This window comes from Pagrus pagrus (genome assembly GCF_965226575.1).
Source record: "Pagrus pagrus genome assembly, chromosome: 23".
Lineage (NCBI taxonomy): Eukaryota > Metazoa > Chordata > Actinopteri > Spariformes > Sparidae > Pagrus > Pagrus pagrus.
In genome coordinates, this window is record NC_140205.1 from 18,162,679 (window position 1) to 18,185,542 (window position 22,864).

The 22,864-nt window shown below is 42.4% G+C and overlaps 1 protein-coding gene across 12 annotated transcripts in view; it reads right to left on the reverse strand.

The window, feature by feature from the left end:
• Nucleotides 1-22,864, reverse strand: part of nav3 (neuron navigator 3) — a 207,273-nt gene that overhangs the window by 36,156 nt on the left and 148,253 nt on the right. For 10 of the 12 annotated variants that reach the window (XM_084346084.1, XM_084346083.1, XM_084346080.1 and 7 more), the window contains 4 exons: nt 5,697-5,820; nt 3,766-4,075; nt 1,793-2,519; nt 63-488 (listed from right to left, as the gene is read on the reverse strand). In XM_084346084.1, coding sequence (XP_084202210.1) covers nt 63-488; nt 1,793-2,519; nt 3,766-4,075; nt 5,697-5,820 — 1,587 coding nt within the window. The remainder of the gene's footprint in view (nt 1-62; nt 489-1,792; nt 2,520-3,765; nt 4,076-5,696; nt 5,821-22,864) is intronic. The other 2 variants (XM_084346086.1, XM_084346085.1) reach the window with 1 other exon arrangement.

Sequence of the window (22,864 nt, forward strand, 5' to 3'; positions counted from 1 at the left end):
GTCTCTGTTGTCAAATGAAACAATGAATACGATTCAGCCCAATCGTATTCCCTGTTACTCACCCCTCAGACAGGGTGGACTTGACACTGCCGGTTCGTGTGACCTTGGGCCCGTGGTGGCCCAGCGGCAGATCAATGGACTCAGAGCTGGTGTGCAGACTGGTCATGCTTTGGCAGCTCAGTGTGTCCTTGCTGCCAGCTGAAGAGCTACAGGCAGGCCAGGGCCGAGCGTTGGAGGGAAGGGAGAGGCCAGAGGCCGGACTGGAGGCCGGGGAGTCAGTGCACAGGTCTGGGGTTTTACCGTACAGTGGGCTGCTGCCACCGCTCAGGCCGCCGGCGCTGCCCAGGCTCCCCGTGCCAGAGGAGGGCGAGTCCAGACTGGCCTGCCTCGCCAGCGTGCCGTGGGGGCTGCCCAGTAATGAGGGGCACTTGCCAGAGTCGGGCGTGCCCGGAGAGCTGGCCTTGCTGCTGGCTTTGGTGCCAAACAATCTGGGGGTAGAGAGGTGGGTGCAGTCATTTAGAAATGCTCAAAGGGCTAGTGGTGAGCATCTGCAAGATCCATACTGGAAAATGAAAGCTTTTGGTATACTCTGGGGTTGAGAAAGTGGATTACATTGAGGTTATCTAACATATGAACCAGTATTACTGCATTGGTCACACGCATCAAGAAACTCAAGGATCAGTGAGGTAGAGTGAAAACCAGTTAGTAAAACATCCCCACATCTTTACTGTAACACCAACTGTAAACTACAGATAAAAGACTGAGCACACATTTATCCCTCGCAGCAAACTGCACCTCATTTCAGCTGTGAACTCTGAGTAATTTACATCGACACATCTGCTTCCACAGCTTTGCCCGTTTCAACCCTGTGACTTTAAATAACCTAATCTGTTAGGCCACTCAACTCTGTTTGCCTCCCACATATGCTCTGACAGTCTGCTACTCATACTGCGTCTGTCCCAGTCTGTCATCGCAACCACATAAAATATATAGGTGACGCTGTCTTGAGGTAAAAAAAAGAAAAGCTTGAAGACATGCAGATGAAACGGGTTGACTTGACGGATCGGATGGGACGGATGTTTGGACACGCCTGCCGTACGCATGGTTCTAATGAGTCAGGGATTGGCGTGCCGAGAAACTCCTGTCTCCTGTCTGTTCTGATCAAGACTGCTAGACTGGATTTGCCTGACCTGCATGGAATGCCATCAGACCTTCATCTTTGGGATAAAGATATGTTTCTTCTGGAGTGGCTATCACACACACACAAGGGAACAATCTACGTAATGGCACCCCTTGGCTGTGCAGCCGAGTAAACTCACTCAATCAATTTTTCTATGAAGGCGCTGAAATATGATTTATTAAGTGTCTTATATTCATTTTGTGCACCCAAACATATCTAAAATTGATAGAGATGACAGAGTATTTTTTCGCCATGGTGTGACGCTACCACTACAGATGACATCTTCAATAAATGCCCCTATCTGTTACAGGAGTCTGGGGAACAGCCTGCATCAGGGAAACGTCACTGGGCAGCACAAACATCAGTTCATCATGATGAGTGAAAACACTGTTTAATTCTGAAATAGATGTGTCGATGAATTTGTCTGAATCTTGATAAAATAAGACATAGAACACCTAAAGGCATGCTTACTGCACTGTAAGAAACATCCCATATTGTTAATAATCGAGGGACTGAAGAAGTATGTGATGAAATGTTTGATTCACATAGAAACACACATGGTGAGGGACAAAGACAGACGACAAGCTGAAGGCATGTTTTTGTGTGTCTGACCTGCGGAACGTCGGAGAGGCAATGTCAGGGTACTTGGAGCCTGGCTGCCTGAGGCCTGATTGGCCTGTAGAGCTGGAGGTGGGGCTGGACTTGGGGGAGGTGGATAGTCCTGCTGCTGAGTCCTGGTCTGACACCCCCACTTTCTCCTTGTCTGTCTGGTTAATGGTGATGGGGCTGGAGCGGTCTGAACCCATTTTCCCGTCCCTGCGTTTGGCGCCTGCAGGTGTCGCTGCCCCTCCAGCTGACTTGCCGCTGACGTTTGAGTCGATGCTGCTGGAGCTAGAGCGATGCCCGCTGCGCCCTGCTTGTACCCCGCTGGAGGATTTGGCCGGTCTGGGTAGAGAGCGGTACTGCAGCGTCACTTTGGAGCCACTGCAGCTGAGGAGAATGCCATCATCCTGAGGCTGCGAGCCATCCAGGCTGGTCTTACGCACACCACCGATGCCAGTGCCTTTGCCAAGGGCAGCAGAGGATTTGGGTGCCTTGCCGAGGGTGGCTGAGCCACTGGTGAGTGTTGCACCACTGGAGGTGATTAGGGCACCAGTAGGACCCGGGATCTTCTTGTATCCAAAAGAACCGGTGGTAGGTGGGCGTGCGATGCCAGAGGGAGGTTTCTTACCTTCGTCTCCACTACTCTTCCCAGCATCTGAGGGTGAACGCTGGATGCCAGCTGAACTCTTTGAAGGCGCCTTGCCCTTCTCCGAGGCCTTAGCATCATCAGTTTTGCCTGTCAATTTGCATAAACACTTATTAGCACAAATACAAAAACATTAGCCTCAGCAGATTCTTGGCTCAGCGCTTGTTTTTATCACCTGTGGTGCCACAGGGTAGGAAATTAGTGTACATTTTGGCCAACAGCCAGCTGCATCGAAAACCAATACTTATCTACAACACAGCTGCTAACCTTGCTGAGTGGACTGAAAATTTAAGAGCAATTGTAAAGTTGCCAAGCGCAGGTATCCGGGAGGAAAATCATCAAAACGTCAGTTTTCAGGTTAATCTGCTGCAACTCATAACACCAACTTCCAAAACATTGTTCTTCCAAAATCAATACACTGTGAGTAAAAAAAGTGAAGCACATTATATACAATTTCACTAAAGAGATTTCGACATGCTGTAAAGATTTTACATGCTCTAGTTAAGTTTCTAGGTTGTTGGACTCCTTAACAGTTGAGGCAGTGAAAAGATATTGATGATTGTTCATGAAGCATGACCTGTTGGATAAAGTTTTAATTGACTGAATGCTTGTTATTCCAGGAAAACATAACAATGTGTGCAAAGTTGTTAATGTAATACAATAAAATAAACTTGAAAGAATCTTATCTGAAAGGAAATTATACTCAAAGGGACCACAAGTTAACCTTTTTTAAATTAATGCAGTTTCACATAGATGTTTGTACATTAGGACATAAAGAATATTATTGCTTCACATGTTTATTGATAAAGGAAACTGGACCTTGTTTCATCACTAATCGGTTTTGACACACTTGTATCAGAGAAAAACAACACAGCTTGTGCAAATGATCTCATTAATGTCCTACATGGCGTACTATTTAATTTAACGACTATACAATGAAAAACACTTATCTTCTTTTGGTACCTTGTGGCTATGGATAGTTTGTTTCACTTGCAAAACTATATGTTAAAAGTGCTTTTTTAAAAGGTCCAGATATGAGACTTCAGACTTCAGATATAAGGTCCCAAGTGTACTGAAGCACATGGATTTAGACAACAAACTTTATTAAAGGACTAATGTTTCAATGCCAGCTGTGTCTGTATCAGGGCCAAGATGCTTTTTGCACATTTGTGAACTTTTCCACCCTTTTTGCAACTATTTAATGTGTCACCTCTTTCTCACTGATGCATCTTGTATCAAAGACAAATATATTTTGAGGTGACCCCAACAAACACATCGCACTAAGTGTACTACTGCACTTTATTTCTACCATAAAAATATATGTTGCGTGTCCTACCTGGTGTTTTGAGGGCAGCAGAGGTTCCCTTGGACCTGGGTGGCGTGATGCCCACCTGGGCTGTCATGCCCCTTCTCCATGAGCCTGTCTGGGACATTTGGGCCAGTGCGGCGGCCTTCTGACCGGCCTCCTCATACTGGCCCTGGGCTTGAGAGGAAGAGGAGGATGAGGAAGGCTTCCAGCGGGAGGAACCACTGCCGGGGTCCATGCTTGCGTCCAGCTCCTCCTCAACCTTCTTCAGGTCCTCGGCTCCGGCCCAGCTGCTGCTCACCTCCTGCTCGGCATGCTTGGACCTGCCTCCTCTCTGGGACTGGAAGGTGTCAAACAAAGCACATGAAGATATTAATAGACAGTCCAGTAATGTGAATGTTGGAGTGATCTTAAATGCACCAGTGGGGGACATTTTAGAATAGTACCTGCTCATCACTACAGTACCATATATTAAAATGTCTTTAGGTTATATATTTTCTTGACATACTGAAACAATCACAAATAATAGTTTATAATAATGGTCTAAAAAATCTTTGGTACGATCCTATAAGAAAGACTATTTAAACACAGCAGCCACAAAGAGATATGAGTCCGTGAACAAACAGAGCAGCAGGGTGTGTGTCTGTTTGTGAAGCTGTAGCTATCTTTGGAATCACCCATGTCCAGATCTTCTCTTTTGGGACGCATACAAACACACCCACACAAACACAAACACGCACACACACAAGCAGCAGTGATAACTACCCTACCTTAACAGATGGCCAGTCTCCCTAGCAACACCAGAGTCTCTTAAGAGCGCAGTCTGTTGAGTATTTGATGAGGGGCCAAAGATACTTGGCAGAATACAGCAAAAAGCCGGTGAGCAGAGCTGAGCGGTGGCCTTCAGTCTGCAGTTAATTCCCTCAGCTGTGATGTCAGAGCTCACACTCAGACTGGCATTGATTTCATGCTAAACCAAAAATGCTTATAACTCATTTGAAGAGTGAATTTAGTCAGAGCTGACATTTCAATTTGTTTCCATCTATTTAGTGGTCAATATCTGTAAATGCTTTGTATACCTTTCCTTTCATGTTTTGTGTTAAAGCAGTACTCAACCTACTAAAATACTACCTACTGTATGTACATCAAGCATTATGTTACACAATAGACTATTTCAATAAACCCTCCCAGCCAATAAGCCCACTTCTAGTTTCTAATGCAGTCTCTTTAAAAAAACAAAAAAAACAAAACAACTCAACTACTCTCAAGCCCCAAACGGAAAAAGCCCATTACCCTGTTGACATCATCATCCAACTTTGTAAAGCTCCCTTTTGACTGTGAAAGGTGTGAAAAGAAATAAGAACTCCATTAAGCAAGATAAATATGCTTGAAAATAAGTTCCTGCTTGGGAGGTAGTCACTTTAGCCTTCTACTGGTACTGTTTAACTCCACCTAACAGCTGCTGTAAAGGCAACAGGACCAGCAGTCTACAGTCATGCTAGCAGCTCTGTGAAGCTGCACTTAGACAAAGTGGTGCTTTGAGCTAAATGCTAGCGTGGCAATATGCTCGCTATGACAATGCTAAAATGCAGATGTTTGGCATGCATGATGTTTACCATGCTAAACATATTAGTTTAGTGTGTTAGCATGCTGACATCTGCTAATTAGCACTGAACAAAAAGTACAGCAGAGGCTGATGGCGTGTCAGTAGTTTTGCAGGTACAACCCCAAAAAGTTGGGACACTGTGTAGAGCATAAATAAAAAAAGAAGTTGAAATTTTGACCTGATGATGGTGCTAGAGGAGGTATTTTAGTCTGCACCAAAGTGGTGGACTAACCAACAGACCACCCAATACTGCCATTCATGAAGCTACAATGCTAGCGTGGCTAAAGGTCCCCATTGACCCTGAGTGACATCAGACCCCATGTGATGAGGAATGATACTAATGGTTAATGCTTACCTGTGCTCCCTTGCTTTTGCGTGATGAGCTGACAGCAGAGTAGGCCGGTGTGTTCAGATCATCAGTACTGATGTTGTCCAATGTGTCGCTCAGGCCGCTGCTCACTGAGCTGCTGTCGTCCCAACTACAGGAGGAGAGGAACAGAGGAGAAGGAAGAATAGAGGTCAGTAAGGTCCACGTCCGTTTTTGATTTGAAACCTTCTAGAAGTAAATATAGCAGTGGTAGTAATGACAGGAGCAATATAGCAGTATTAGCATTCTTCAGACCTTACACAGCAGTTCTCTGTGCTTGGCTAACATGCAAACTACCTGCACTCCACCAGCTTCTTACTCTAATTAAAACTTTAGTCCACATGTCACTAAAGGATTGCAGAAAAAAGAGCTGGAGTGAAGCACACGTATAATTTTCAGTCTCCCACCACTAGCTCGGCTAGCAGACTTGCAGATCATTTGTAATTGCCAAATTTGTCTCTTCAAACAGCTGTGCTCCTTTTTAGGGCCCCATTGACTTGTGGGTATTTGAGTTTTTTTTTTTTGGAGAAAAAAGAGGCACTGGCTCATTAATCGTTAAGCTTCTCATTAACTCTGAGTGTGTGGAGGAATAAAAGGGATCTTCATTAGCATGTCAGTATTTAGCTGTTGTGGAAGGCTGACAGACACCGAGAGCCCCCTAAATGAGGAGCGTATGGATCGAACAGCCATCATCTCCACACACACGCTTTTTAATTACACCAAAATTAATAGCTCTGAAAACTCCTGCAACATGTTTCTCTAATCTGCAAACCCATTTTCAGCAATCGCACACAATAAATCACCTTCAATAATAATATATTAACGCTCATTCTGTTTCATTGTCCTCTCCTCTCTCACCCACACACACATGACATGACAGTGAGCCAGCACTGCAGCTGTGACAGCTCACATACACATGTACAGTACAGACACACACAGAGTCCTCACTAATTGGTTTCCATGCCAACATGTCAAGTCTTATCTGTATGTGTTGTTGCTTTTATGTAGTGTGGGTATTTCTATGTGTGTGTGAGACTCCACCCTTAATTTGCTTGACAAATCTGACCAAACATCCTTAAGGGTTTAATTTAAATCATGAAGGAATAATGAAAACAGAGAGAAATGACAGTCAATACGACCACACGCTGTGATCGGCATCACAGTGACGGATTACAAAGAGTTTAATACAAACAGCCAACAATTGCCTTCACCAGCAGATCCTATAGGACTTAGATGTGAATTTTCAGTCTGATGGATCCCTAACACGCCCTGCATTTGAAATGATTTTTTGACATAAAAAATCTGAAACAACTTCCAGAAGCTAATTACAATTTTTTCCAGCAAGTCAATTCAGGCTCGCCATCTATAATTCATGGCAGACAAGGATGAAACCCGAAGGCAGGCTGGAAATGAGAGAATAATGAGTCATTTTCTAAAAGGCTCACAAAGGAGGACGGGAGGGAAGTGTGGGCGAGCGGGAGATGTGTGGACGTGTACAGGAGCTGTCCGCCGAAGATAATGGCGGTATTGATTTTCTAAAGTTTTGTTGAGAAAAAAATCAATAAGCATAAGAGTTGTTATGCTTAAAACAGGCATGCCATTCATTTGCTGTATTGGATCCTTTTATTAAGGGAGTGTTAATAGTCGTAAGAGTGTAAAACAAACCTCTTAATGTGAAACAACCAGTCTCTGTGGAGATGTAAAGGTCAGTTGCTAGATTCTGAATGCAAAAGTTAATATTCACCGGACGCCTGTAAAGGGTTTGTAATGCATGTGGTGCAGAGCAGACACCTCGGAACCCAGTTGTCCACTGGTGCAGAGCAAAATTGATTTGCTCTTATGACTGATTTAGAATGAGCCGCATTTATCTTCACAGCCAAAATCTGACTCAAACTGCAGGCTTTGTTTTAGGATGGACTGTTTTAGCTATTTGTAATATGTTCAAATCAGCCTCAGTCATGTAGCTAAAAAAAAGAAGAGGAAAGAAAAAAACAAAAAAAGAAAACAAGCACAGGAAACAGGCTTTTCTGTTACTGAACATCGAACCTAATCCTTGCGTAATCTTTCATTCGGAGATTTCATTTTCCTTCATTTCAAGCCCATTATCGGAAAAGTGCCTCAGAGACGGATGTTTGAGGCACAGACTAGCTTGTCATACAAAAAATAAATGGCATCCTTGCTGTCAGTCTGAGCGCTGCTGTTCATGTATCTACTCCTTTACTGCAGTCCTTTAATAAAAACGAGGCTGCTGCTGAGCGCTGCGACTCGAGCTCTGATATCAAACAGAAGTTGAACTGAGTGTTTTAGTGGGTGTGTTTCTGCTCACACAAGGCTTTTACAAACAAAGCCTGTGGAAATCGATGGCTTTGAACCATGCCTGGCTTGTTTCCCTTTAATCATTTCCTCTCATCTGCACTTAAGCCTGTCTTTGCTGATACCCTGGATCTGTTTTGAGTTGAGGGGGGCATCGTCTTACAGCACGACAGTTTGAGGAATATATCTGAGTGTCGAGGCTAAATGTGCGGTCCATGCTGGGCAGTGTCTTGAAGTTTCAGTGACGACTGGGGCTGCCGGGTCACCTTGACAATCTGGTTTAAAGTTAGCCCTCTGCTCAGCTATACTTTCCTCAGAAGTGACAGGGGAGTCGCAGTGCACTCTGCAGCTTCCTCTGAGACCAGCCTTCAGTGCGTGACAGACAACAGGGGCAGATGGAGCCAAATTTAATGCTCTCAACAAAATGAATCAGTCCAGAGTGACTTAGCTGCAGTTGAAAACACAGATTCTGCCTGCAGATATACAGAAAACCCTGTAAGAATAAGAATAACTCTATTTATACGGTGTAAAAATATTGTTTCTGAGAGCACGGAAGAGATGAAAAAGAGTGAGATGTAGAGAGGAAATTTAGGAGAACGCAAACACAGATGGTCTTTTAGGAGTGCTGATTGCTCCTCATGTCTAATTGCACAACTCAAATATTACTCAGGCTTCTTTTAAAGTGAGATAAGGATCACTTTTTCCACATCACTGTTAATTATCCTCCAAACTGAGACAAATTGAACTTGATAAAATGAAGTGCTGCTCATTTACGTGGGTAGGCTAGTACAAAAAGGAGAATGGCGAAACAGCAATGAGAGGATGGTTAGTCGTGGTAATATGAGCGAGTAGAGGCAGATGGCTGTGAAGAAGCTCATTGACTTCCAATTCTTATCTAAACCTGAGAATAATCTTGCAGTTTCCCCTGGCAGCAACATATCGCTCTTTCCTCCGAGGGTGGTCTCTCTAGTGTAGTGCTGGAAATCTTCTTTCTGGAGAATTAGTCTGAACTGCGGGTAACATGATTAAAACTATTCTGGGGTAATTCTTGCTACATTAACATAATGAGTCACAGTGAATAGCTCGTGGAGTCATAATCACACAGTAAAGATGCCCTTTAGCTTTTGCATTCTCTTCTGTAAATGTTAGTCTTTCAGCAAAATCACTTTAATAAAATAGTTTAGTACAATGGAAGACGATGAAAAGCAAAACTAGCTTGCTTAATTGAAATGCAAGCGATGGATAGATTATCGTGAGGGCACTCAGTGGAGGTACTGTATGAACATTTTTACAGAGCTAGAGGACAAAATACATGTCCACCATTGATACACTACTGGGAACTTCAAGTATTTGAGTTTTGGTGTAGTAAAAAACAATATATCAGACTTTGGACTTTGACACTGTTGTCCCTGGTGTTTACACAGTCCACTAACCTTTATTAAGACGCTGGCAATGGAATATGATATCAAAGTCTATTTTTGATACAAAATTCGATTGTTTTGCATGTTGTGATTATCTCTCAAAGTAGTAATTTTCATTGTTAGTGGTGGGGGCGCCATACATACTGGCTTTAAAATTGCTTTGCCTTGACATGCACAAGGGATTCACAGGAAACAATGCAGCATGTAATCAATAATTACTGCTGGTGCTTTAATCTCATTGATATCAGCCTCACTGAGCACTGTTCACTCTCTTACAGCTGTATACGTAGGAGACATCAGGTACTGCTAATGTGAATCCTATGTTTCCTATGACAAAATATGGGCTGGCTTTAATTGTGAAGCATTTGCAGGAAATGCAGTGTATTGTTTTGCTGATCACAATTGTTTGCTTAAAATATGTCTATAAAACATGACAGTCATTTTGGGGAATTTTTAACACTGAATCAGTTTTATATATTACTAATTTACTGTGACTTACTGTTGTGTGGAAAACTATTCAGCCTCTGTGCATCATAAAATCATACTGTGGTTGTTCACTGGATGACTGTAAAAAATCTGATTATTGACTGATTTCTCAATGAGTGTTTGCTGCCCTCAGAAACTGGGGGATGAAGTAAACCAAACTAACTGTTACACACAGCAACAACATGTTTCAGCAACTAAACCAGGACTGAAATCTTAATGCTTATGACTTTACAATATACTATAAATTAAATTCTAAAGACCCAGACAAACAAAAACAAACAGCCAAATAAGATGTCAGATCACAGAGGACAGCGGTTATGAAACAAGCTCAAAAAGCACAAGCTTTCTTTTCCAAAGTATAGGGAGCACCTTGAAACTTCACACTAGAGGAGTCAGAAAACAATTTCTGAAAGCCAGATACCCTCTGACAAGGTGAGGTAATAGTGGAGTCATCGATATTGATCAACTTCCCCATAAACCCTTCAGATAAGACAGGGAAAACCTTTCTTACTGCACCATCAGTGCTCCAGTGGAGCTGCTCAGTGAACAGTAATAGACGACTGTGTTTTGTCTGGATGAATGGCACGCTGGGGACTACTGAAAAAGAGCATCCCTGCTCTGTGGATTTTCCTGGGATAAAAGGTTGATAAAACAAAAAGAAAACAAAAATACAGCGCTCCCCCTCCTGAGAACCCGCCTGACTGTAACGGGCTGAATATTTTATCGGGCCGACTCTCTGGATCAGCTCCGACTGCACTGACGGGACAGAACTAACCAAGCTCCTCCCCTCGGACCAGCGCACATTCACGTCACCACTTCTCCTTAAAAATGGCACAGCCGAACTCAATAACCCTACAGCAAGGGAGGGTGAGCCGGACTTTTGTGTCATAACATCTTAAATTAACAATGAGCAACAATGTACAGAGCAGAATGCTTGCAAGGAGACTGCTGTGGAGGATATTGGCTTCCCTCCCATGTTTCATAAGCGCAGAAATGGGCAGATGGTGCGAAACAAGTCATCGTCTCCCCCTCAGAATCTTTTAGAAAACGCGCTGTATTTCCCTTGTGATGGTTCTGTTCAGTGGACAAACACAACTGTGATGCTTTAGACTGTAATGCCCTACATAGTGCAACCTTTTATCAGTCAGTGTGTAGCAGGGGCGGTATGGAACTGTATAATAACTAGCGCTATAAAAAGGTATGACCTGTTTTTCAAAACCTTGGGCCCGTTGGGAAAATCTCAGCAGGCAAAATCTATATGAATGACTCTCCTGTTCTTTGTCGGATGCTGCTGAGGTGCCTTTAGCAAGGCATGAAACCCCAACAAGGTTGAGGAGCGCACAGGTGGGACAAAGACAATGACAATGTAAATCGATATCTAACCTTCCAAATGTTTATATTTCTTTGCAGATACTATTTCAAGGCCTTGATATTTTGCCTCCTGCGTTGCCGCATTTAGCTGCTCCCATGCTATGAATGCACGGCTGTGGCTTCACTCAACCATGCAAACATTATCTCATGCAGTATTCAATACGCTGGGTCTTGTTCTTTTAGCGGCCCAGAGGAGAAAATGTCATTAGCAGCATGAACAAAGGATAACACCGGTGATTACACTGTATCATGGAGATAAATGAGATTTTGATGAGGGGATTGATAAATATTTGGAGGGAATGGTGTTGAAGGAAATGAAGGCGGGATGTCTGCAGATGAGAAAATGCAATACTTTCTCAGAGGACCTCTTGCATAACAAAATAGAGAGAAAAAAACCTGTACACGTAATGGCATTTGAAGACACTGGGACCAGTTTTGATTTATGAATGGCTTAATCGACATGGGATCATTATTATGACAATCTTAAATCATTTTTTTTGTCATTTTCGGTTTCGGTTTCAGCTAAAGGAGCACTTTATTAAACTTCTATCTGAAAACACCTGTCTTTTAAAACCCATTGAAATCCTGCAGACAAATTGGAAAATACAGTGAGAACAAAAGACTTCTCATCTGACAGCAACTGAAGTAGAAAAACGCATGTGATTGAACTGCTGTTTCCTCATCCTTTGATCGTCTACAGTGCAAAAAGTGTTTGTGAACAAATAAACGTCTTTGCAGAATAAAGAGAGAGGCTTTTCCTGCGGCTTGATTGACAGTAAACTGGAGGTTTAAAGTCTGGACTGAGAATTTCTAAATGAACAAATATTTACAACAGAGATGTAGCCTTCAAACTAAAGCTCATGCCAAGGTCTTATGAAAGTCAGCACGAGCACCTTCATAGTGTGTATAAATATAAACATAAGACCGAAATTGCACTAATTTAAGGATTTCTTCATCTGTTTACTTAGGAGATTGGTACTTCCATTGGTTGCTTGAGATGTTCATACTGTAGAAACTGCCTAAATGTGTTAATTTTCTATATGGACCTTAATCCTTCATGCAGTCTACAATGACTTTGTCACTTATAACACATTAAATAACACATGGTCAAAGAGTACAACAAAAAAGCCAAACCCTAACCCCAAAACAAAAGCATGTCCAATAGCAGCTAAGTTGGTTTAAAATACATAAAAGCATCTAAAAAATCAGATAAAGGCCTAAAATGAAAACTTAAACAATGTGTTTTCTGAATGCTTGCTTCAGGTTCCATAATAAATCACAAAGTCAGTGTGACACATCACAAGCTAAAGTGCGCAGGGTAGGAAACAGAAAAGCCACAACAAAGCTGTCCTTTTCCAAGAACCATGACAACTATCTGTCCAACACAAAACTCTGAAATGCATTCTCTCTCTCCCACACACGTATAGTATACACATATTTATATAGCAGTGCTCACACATGACTTTACTCTTATTCTGCCAATGCTGGCTCACTTTGTCTTTGACTCTGATGGAGCGCACAAAGAGAACAAACTCAACAGTCTGACTCAACTCCAACACGCAGCACAAAGTGGCATCAATCAGCTGTTTACAGGTTCCCAACAGAAGTTGTGTGTGTAGAATAGTTCCTAGCTTTGCTGTCAACTCACCTCTTGTGTGGATGGACGCTGCCTGTCGTCTTGTCTTTGGTCTGTTTCCCTACCGCGCCTACTACCACAGGAGGCAAAACCCCACCTGGCAGAGAAGCTAGTGTACAAGCTCTGAGAGATGATTCGGAGTCCAGAGAGGAAAAGGGAACGAGAGACAAAGAAAGAAAGGACTACCTCACTCTTACACTTTCACCCCCTGCTGCTGCTGCTGCTGCTGCTGCTGCTGGCTCCCCCTCCTCTCTCTTCATCTCCCCTCCCCTCCTCACCAGGATGGGCCTGTCAGCCCTTGGAGAGGCAATCAGACATGCCGTCAGCAGCGGGCTACCAAGGGTTAATTAAAGGAGGATGACAATGCAGAATCGAGCCAAATCAAGGAGGAAGCTGGACGAGAGCCGACTGTGGCTCATCTTTTGTCGAATGCCTCTGACTGGAAGTGATCTCATTCATAATGCGTGAGAGGCTCAGAAATGTCTGTCCATACAAGCTTCGTGTTGGGACATTATTCATGACTCTCAAGCACCGAAAGAGCCTAATGGCGGGCAGTACAGCAAGGAGAGGATGATAAGCTGTTGGAGTTATTCGCCTTTATTTCTCCAGGAAGACTTCATCGGTGCCATTCTAATTCACGGTCACACAGAGCTGCCCAGTGTCACGTCTTTATCTCCTGAGGTCTGCTGTCAGAGGAAAGTAAATGCCACTTGCATATCAAGAAATCTCTTCCAAGAGATCACTAACATCCTGCTTCATCCTCTCCTTTGGGTTTTCTTTTCACTGCTCATGCTTACCATGCAATTCTTCTTTTTATCACAATAAAACCTTTGTCTCTAATGCCGGAAAGTCCTTTTTCTTAGCAAAGAGCTGAATACAGGATGAATCACTACCGTGGGTACAGGGTGATAGAGAGTAAAGCAAAGCAGACGTTGTAATAAAATAAATAATCATTTCAAGGTGTTGTGTCAGGGGAAAAAATATGCTTTTGCATGCTGACAAAAAAAAGTAATCCGACTTGTCATTGACTGTGGAATCCAATTCAGCTCAGCACAACTCAATTAATGAAAGGAACAGAGTGACCTTGGAGGGACGGGCTGCGAATGTGCCTGTTGCCAAGCAGTGACAGACAGCAGGACGTCAGCGCTGCCTGCCTGGGCTGGTAAAGACGTCCAGACTTCCTACTGCAATGCAGTCAAAGACGACAACAAAAATCTTTAGCCGCTTGGCAGTGAGGGGTTTCCAGCAGAGCTAATACAAGCCAGCAGGGGTTTGTTCGCATCTATGGCAAAACTGCTGGTGAATGTGTAAACAAACAGCCCACATAAGTGCTCACAACACACTGCCGGCCCAACCGCAAACCTCCTCCTGTGGCCTGAAAGGAGACATTTGGACAAAGACATGCACTGCACTGTATGTAGCATATCTGTATTTTCTTCTTCAAGATAAAAATACTATTACTTACAATGATCTAAATGCCTGAAAATAAGATAGACTTGAAAGAAACAATTACGTCACTTACAAATTTGATAAAGGATGAACTATCTAAAGGGTAACTCCACCAATTTTACACATTAAAGTGTGTTTTCAGGTGCTGATGGACTACTGCATATGACAAAAAGCAGTGTAAAGACTTGTGTGGCTCCAAATTGAAGGATATAATCTGATAAATTGCCTCCAGTGATGTCACTCAGTGGCTAAATTGCATTGTGGGTAATGTATATATGTATAAGCAAATGTGAAAATGGATACGGCAGAACTAGAAATTTTGCCTTTTTTTCTCCATGAATTCTTTATCCTTTTTAAACCTTGTGTTCAAATTACCCACAATGCAACTGAACATTGAACATGTCATCATCTACTGTTCTGGCACAGGATATCATTCATCTTTCTCAGATCATGGGATTACAACTGAAGCACAGTGGCAGCTCTCCCAAGCCCCTCAGCTGAGGTTTGAATCCCTCTACTAGGGATCTTGGCGTGTGTCCAGAATCAATGAGTCATCCTTTGTCTCTATGGGAGACAAAGTTGACGGACTTGTCACAATTAGCTGACAACTGTATGTATGTCCTGACACTAGACACCTTAATAGAAGATACATCTAGGCTTTTACCTCTTTTAGGCTATGAAAGTAGCAATTTATTTGTCCAACAACAAAAAAGCAAATGATCAGAGGTTAGAAACAGATTAATGTAGTGGAAACGGGTTTGATTGATGTTTAGATAGGTCTTTCTTTATTGATGAAAAAGAAAAACACAAACAATAATGACTCCTGTGCAGCTTCATAAATGTTTGACTGCCGTTATCACACCGTAACACTCGTCATTTAACAAGATTACATTTTCATAATCCACAACAGAGTCAGGCTCCATGGCAGTAAAGTGAATTAACAATGATAGGAGCTTTGTCGATTCTTATCTTCACAAACTCATTAGGCCTGTCAGATGATGAATGGAGACGTATCCTCGGAAATTTTCAACCAAATGAATTGATGCAGCCGCAGCAGACGTCCCCCTGAGACTATTTATCCTAAAATCTATCCTACATTAGCACTATAGACACTGTTGAAGGCATCCTGGCTCAATCTATCAGCAGAACTGTTATCTACAGGCACACTGGTACTGTAATACCAAACTGTAGTGTCTCTACACCAAAGACTTAAGACCATCACAAATCATCTACTCTTGCAAAAAATATGCCACAAGAGAATCATTCCAAATGCTCCATTTGTTTTTTTAAAGTCATGAATAGAAGGACAATGAGCCAAATAGCTGATGCACTCATTTAATTTTTTTTTTCTTTTGATCACAAATTAGTGCCAACTGCATAACAAAGAAGACGCTCCAACTGCACAAACATGCAGACAATTTAATCTTTTTAAATGAATTCCCAATCCGGGTGAACTCTCAGGGGCACAAGCTCTGCATCAACAGTAAAATAAGCTGCAGCTTTCCCCTCTGTACACACTCGGCCTCTTAACTAGACAAACTTATTCGATTAAAAGTTTGAGACCACACAGCATGTTAAACACTCGAGATATATTGGAACCATTGGGGTTAATGGAGAGAATCATTCTCTTTCTAATACAGCACTACATCACTGCGCTGTTAAGATCCGCCGGTCACCTTCTTGTTCTCGTCTTACATTACATCCCATTATCTCTACATCACATTACTTATAATGTAGCTCTGTGGCACAACATATTGACCCATTTATGGACATCTTATAATTCCATCCTTACACTCAAGATAAATAATTCCAGGTAGAAATGTCTTTAAATCTCATAGCAGCCTTTAACACCATGCCCTCTCTGTTTCCCTTAAATCTTAAAAAATAAGCATAAGCGCTGTATTGCCTTGACAATGCAAATAAATTCACACGTGGTGTTGAACATTCTTCATGTGTGACCTCTTCAGCACATGAATTATGCACTAGGGAGGGATATAAACGTCTTATTACCCTCTGATGTCACCTCTGTGTCTCTTTAACGTTAGTCATCATTGTGGTGTCAATGTTTCCCATAAATCACACACAGTCACACAGCTGGGACAATTTGCATCAACAGAGGGTTGTTTAAAGATTTTGTAGATTGTCACAAGAAACATGGAGAAAGAGAACGAAACCAAAGGAAAGGAACAGTTATGAAAGTTTTTGTCAATACATTTTATTTTAGCCTTACCCTTTCAAAATCAATCATTGTCATACCGCAGCATCACCTGGTGCAATTCATCAGTTTTTATTGGAATATGAGAAACTCAGCTAAATAACAATACATTTTTATGCTTTGGCTCTAATGCTGAAATGAGTTATACCAACTCAGGGTCAGAGAGAATATTTATGAGAGGGCTTTGTTTTCGATAGAGTGCTTTCATAGAGTCCCTTTACTCCCATACAACCAAACATATGGCAGGTATTGAGGCTGAAATGACCCATGTGAGCTGATCTAGAACCAGACCATATGGGACTTGTTATGAAGACAGGCAAAGAGAGGCAGGTCTGACCTCACCCAGCATCAGCCCTTCAGCCTTGTCACCCTCGGGGTCCAACCTGATGAGTCCAGGTGGACAGATCACCTATGGGACCTGGGACATCTTCTTTGTGTGTCTGATGCCATCTGTATGTGCGTGTCTGCTCCTGAAGTTAAACCTTGGGGCACCATGAACGTCAAGCTGAATCTGTTTTATATTTTAATATCTTGTGAATTATTATTCAACATTGGCTGCTGGTGGTTCCTCACAAAGAAGTGTCTCGTCTACTACGTTTCAACACATCACTGTTCTAATATACATATGGACATTTATATGTTAGCATGGTGAAGACCGACAAGAATTCCAACTTAACTCATTTGACAGTTTAGGAAACACAAATTTACTTTCTTGCTGAAAGTTAGATGGAAGACCAATACTAATGCTGGAAACAATGGGGATACAGTTAGCCTGGCTGTGTGTAGGTAACAAAATCCATCTACTAGCACATTTAAACCTGACAAATGAACATATAATATCTTGTTTGTTGATTAGGGACTACTGTACATGTCAATCAATCAACTCACTACATGACAGAAAATAACTGTAGCTGTAAATAAGTGTAGCATACCGTGTGGCTGAAGTGCTGTGTTGTGTTTACAATGAATGAAATACACAAACTATAATTATTGAAGTTCCTATCTGATGATTTACACTGTAGAAATTGAATGAAGAGGCTCCTAGAGGTGTTGACAGGCTTGTAAAGGCAACCAAGAGAGATGGGAAGGTCTCATTTTTTCATGTCACATTACATCCACTGACTTATGGCCAATAAGAAAGTTATTAATACATTCTAACATAGATCCCCTTTGATTGCAGCTTGTTAATAATATCTAAAAGAGGATTCTCAGGAGCACTGTCTTTCACCTCCCAGGCTTAGCAGATGACTAACCTGCCCCTGACAGACAGAGCTGTGGTTCACAGTCAGAGAGGCATATGGCCTAAAGATCATGCTGAGAGTCAGGCTCAGAGAGGGAGAACGTGCTTTAACAGAATATACTGACAGCACTCCGCGAATGTAAAGTCAGCCCTTGTTCATCAAGCGTGATGCAAATGAACAGATATTGAGAAGACAGTTTTTTTCTAAATATTGTGATATACAATATGAAAGTTATATCTCAGTCAATTTGTTAAAAACATAAGGCATCTAGAGGAATAATCAGGGAGCTATTTCAGCGCGCACACAAACAAACACAAAACAGTTTAGACCATTTAGACCCAAATAGATGCAGAATTGCTAAACTCGTAAAGTACTTAGCCTGGCAAACAGCATCTGTGTATATTTGAGGCTTGGAGGAGAAAATCTACCTTCGGTCATTCGAGTGTAAACATCTTCAGCAGTGGGACAGGCTTTGTTAGACACAAAACTCACATTCACAAAAACAAAGTAGGGCAGGATGTCTTTTTATTTCATCACTGCCCATTCTGTAACTACTTGACTTCACGTATTAATTCAGTGAGTACAGTAATTAACGGGGATATCAAGCTTCCCCTGGAGGAAATATTCAGATTAATGATAAATACAGAGAGCAGCATCCAGTGTGGAAGACACAGCTGAATCAGTGCCAGAGAATAAGAAATGAGAGGAAAACTTAGCTTCCAAAAACATGCAAACTTTCCCACGAGCTTCTCTGAATGAAAAGATGGCTAATTAGTGTGTGTGTTTGTGCGGGTTGCAATTTTTTGAGAGGAAATCTATCTGTATGCAAGCACCTGCACAAGTGAGGACGCCCACATTTGCATGAACACTCACACACAAGAGCCAGAAACAGCTGGGTACTCAAATCGGCGATGAAACTTCTCCCAATTACCATCACAGTTTCTAAGTTTAGTCAGTGTGCCTGTGTGCTCTTCATTAAGGTGGAAAAAGACAAACGTGTGAGAGACAGAAGAGAGACTGACGGGCGCCAGAAAACTTCTCAAAGCTAGAAAGCAGAAGCATTGAGGAGCAGTATTTTCAGGTGCAACGTGAGAGAGGATATTTTCTTCCTAAGTGGCGCCCCTGGCAAAGATGAACTACACAGGAACTTATATAACGACTGTCATTGATGGCAAAAACCTTCTCCTCCAAATCTCCTCGCTGCTTACGGCAGCACTGATGAGCCGTTCAGCTTCACCACGACTGTCAGTGTGCTGCGGAGTGACAGCCGGGATCCTGCTGCTCAGCAGCACACATGCACATATGCAGAAATCTGCGCACACACTCACACACTTAAAATGTAGTCCAGGACATGCACACAAACAAGCTCTCTTTTTGTCAAGCAAGAACACCATAACACACATTCACACACACAGACTTGTCTCCAATCCCCAAAAGCTTCGCATAACAAAAAAACGCCGAGCCAGCTGCCATCGTCCAGCCCTCAGACAAGAGAGAGAGAGAGAGAGAGAGAGAGAGACACACACACGAGACACCGGGAAGCTAAAAGCGAGGCCCTGTTACTTATTCATGTCTCTGCTGAGAACGGGAAGCCTGTCGGTGTCAAAACACTCTCCTCGGGCGTCTTTTCTTGACAGTAAAGCCACGAGCATGCGCTCATCTATGTTGCATGACAGGAGGGTATTTTTAGAGAAGGGCTTTTAGCCGCGGCTGAATTCACCATTGTTTTAAAACTGACTGATCAGAAGAGGAAGCTGAGCTTTTGTTGTTCAGCTGCTCTGGGGCAGATGGTCAGTTTCAGGAACACTGCCAAAAGTCTCTGACTCTCTGTACTGTACTTCAGTATCTTCACACCCATAGTGATGACCAAGGCCCTGTTCAGACCTGGTATTAACATCCCTCCTGAGTGATCCCATCACAAATGGACAGGTTTAAAGGCCCCCAAATGCACTGAGGATGCATTTGAGATCCGATCGCTCAGACCACATTTGGAGGTGGCCTGGGATGCACGTGAACATGTTCTTTTAGCCTTGAGTATGCACATGTATTCTGGGCAACAATGAAGGACACCTACTCAACTGACATCCTCCACAAAACAACAAAAAGGCACAACAACAGGCAGAATTGATTACACAGTGTTTAATCCACATGTGGCTACCTGTAATGTTCGTGCTCTTAGCCTGCCAATGTCAGCGGCAGATGTTTGTGAACTCACTTTCTGTCTCAACCGATCCAAACTAGTAACCACAATATCCCCAGACTCCCTTGAGAGAATCTTGCAATTTTGAGAAGTGTTGAGTGAGAAAAAACTTTGCAATCATTCATGCCTCCATGTAAATTGGGCATTAAATGCAATATATTAAGTTGTTTATTTTCTTGTAAAATATGTTAGTTTGTCATGACATTGCTGTACTGGCTTGTCTGCTTCCTTGTCTAAGGTACATCATACCAACTGTTTAAACACTGATTTGACCATTTTAACTAACTTTATGAACAGTAACTGTATATATTCGGAAAAAGTGGGGAAGTGAGATCCAATCACAAGCGGTCACTCGACTTGGCAAGACGCAGTCTAATGCCAGGTGTGAACTGATGGACTTAGAGCTGTTCACTTGTGACTGGATCACTCAGGATGGATGTTAATGCCAGGTCTGAAAAGGCTCAAAGACACATCAATCTGGACTTCTGATCTTTTTCCTCTGCCTTTCTAGCAAACCACCTCCAGAAAAATGATGCCTCTACAGCTGAACAGGACACCCACATAGATGAACTGATCAATAAATGGAGATTAGCAGTATCTTATACCACCTATAGTCACATCAAGTGCATATATCATGTAAGGTTTCTCGCAGCACACCTAAGCCCACACTGTTCTAGCCCCAGATGGTCCTAGTCACCTGCTGGCCGTGTGTCTCAATCTGATGAGTCATTTAGATGAATTTCCTCAGGTGAAGCTGCCATGGGTGGCAGCCGGGGGAGCTGTTATGGACGGAGCAAAGCGTGAAATATAACGAGCCTCATGGGAACTTAGTTTATGTACACAGACCAACTCCCGCTTTCTGCCTTCCAGGAACTGTGTCGACGACTGCCAGTGTGGCGGGAGACCAGGGGACAGGAGGGATGTGTTCTTTTGTGTGTGTTTAAGCTTGATTGTCATGGTGCATTAAAAAGTGTGTGTGGCTGCATGTGTATAATTTCCCAATTATTGTTCATAATTGAGAGGAAATCCAAGAGACAGATGAAAAGAGAAGAAGGAGATCTTTAATGCTGAGTAATTATTTCTGTTACTGATAAAAAATGTTAATAATGTGTCCCAAACTCTGCTTCAGATCCAGCTATCACCCCATGTCCAGTTGCCAGAAGCAAAACAACAAAATAGACTTCCTGAAAAACTTTTGGAAAAGTTTAGTGTAAAGGCTGTTATATAAACAGGAATGGCCATTGTAGATATTTCTGTTTATGCACACTTCCTGCAGCCAAGGCATTAATTACACACTAATTATGTGTAACACAAAGCCTTACCTTCTACTGTACATCCACAGAGACAACCTTCTGGAACGCAAACAAAAGCAGCTTCACTTTTGTGACTGCAGAAAACTTTTCAGTCAACATTAACGGTCACTAAACGACGATCGTCTGAGGACATTCTGCTTAGATGTTTTCTTAGAAGTTTGTTTTCATCAAGCTTCCTATCTGTGTTTCTTGATTTCTAGGCTATTTTGTATATGTTTTATATTCGGCCATATTGTAACAAAATAAACAACAAGTGATCAAAGATGAGGGGATGTCATGGTAGCAACTGGATCAAGAGGCCCGAGACCAGAGAGGATGGAGGGCTTTCACTGATGGCCTATGTTCCTCATGGAATGCGAAGGCCTAAGTAAAAGACATACAGTATGTGACACCTGCTGACCAGTTGCATTAAATGAGGAAAAAAGAGGAAAACATGGCTTATAATTTACAACATTTTGTCTTTGACACATACAACAGTGATGACATTGTCAGTTGTTGTTTGAGCAAGAAACCACAACGACAACCCAGCTCTGCCACAGGTCATTTTCTGATAAAGTGAACAGAGCTGATTGGTTTAACAGATTGTCTTTCTTATTCTAAAGTCGGACTATTACAGTAATTAGATCTAAGCTGTAGTCAGAGTTTATATTTGACCATTAATTCTCAGAATCTGACAATTTCTTATTCCTTCTCTGTAGACTGGTGAAAGATGTTGAGGGAAAATTCCATTTAAATGAGGTGTTTGATATTGAGTTCTGAAAAATATTAACTACAGCTTCTATCAGAAAATAACCCCTGAACATCATCAATTGAAGATACACTTTACCAGCCTGTTCAAGATGGGTTTTCCTCTTTAGTCAGCTACTTACTACCATATTCCTTGTGTTCTTCCATCATTTTTCTTTGGACAAGGGGGATAGAATAAAGCATCAATTGAGCAGATGTGCAAAAAAAACCCAAAAAACTATGACTGATGCAACCTGCCAGTTACAGAAGTAGTCAACTTCCTATTTTGGTTAGTTTACAGTGATCATAAAAATAGCTCAATATAAAGACACCAGGGCAGGAGAAACCACATATCCTTGGTTTGACTCACTCATAATCTAAAGACAAATGCTTTGCCGGTGTTTGTTGTTCCTAGAATGCCAGTATTTGCATTTGAGAAGATGAAAAGTTCTTCAAAGTCAGTGAGCTGATTGTTTGAACTTGGGCTGTATCCGCTACTCATTTCACTTAAAGCCAGGGGGGTTACGGGGAAAAGAAGACGAATGCTTTGGGATAAAGAAGGAACCAATCATGGAAGGCAGATCCTGTCCTACGGAGGGACCTAAAGCCAGGCAGAGGTGTGAAGCCCGGTGAGCAATCGCTTCGGAAATGAATTTCCCCCCTGAGCTTTGTCGTGTGTCAGCGGGAAGTGACAGCTCGGCTTCTGACAATCACACATGTCAGAGGGAGGCAGGGGGATGCATTAAAATTGTGTGTTCTTGTGTGTGTGTGTGTGTACATTCGTG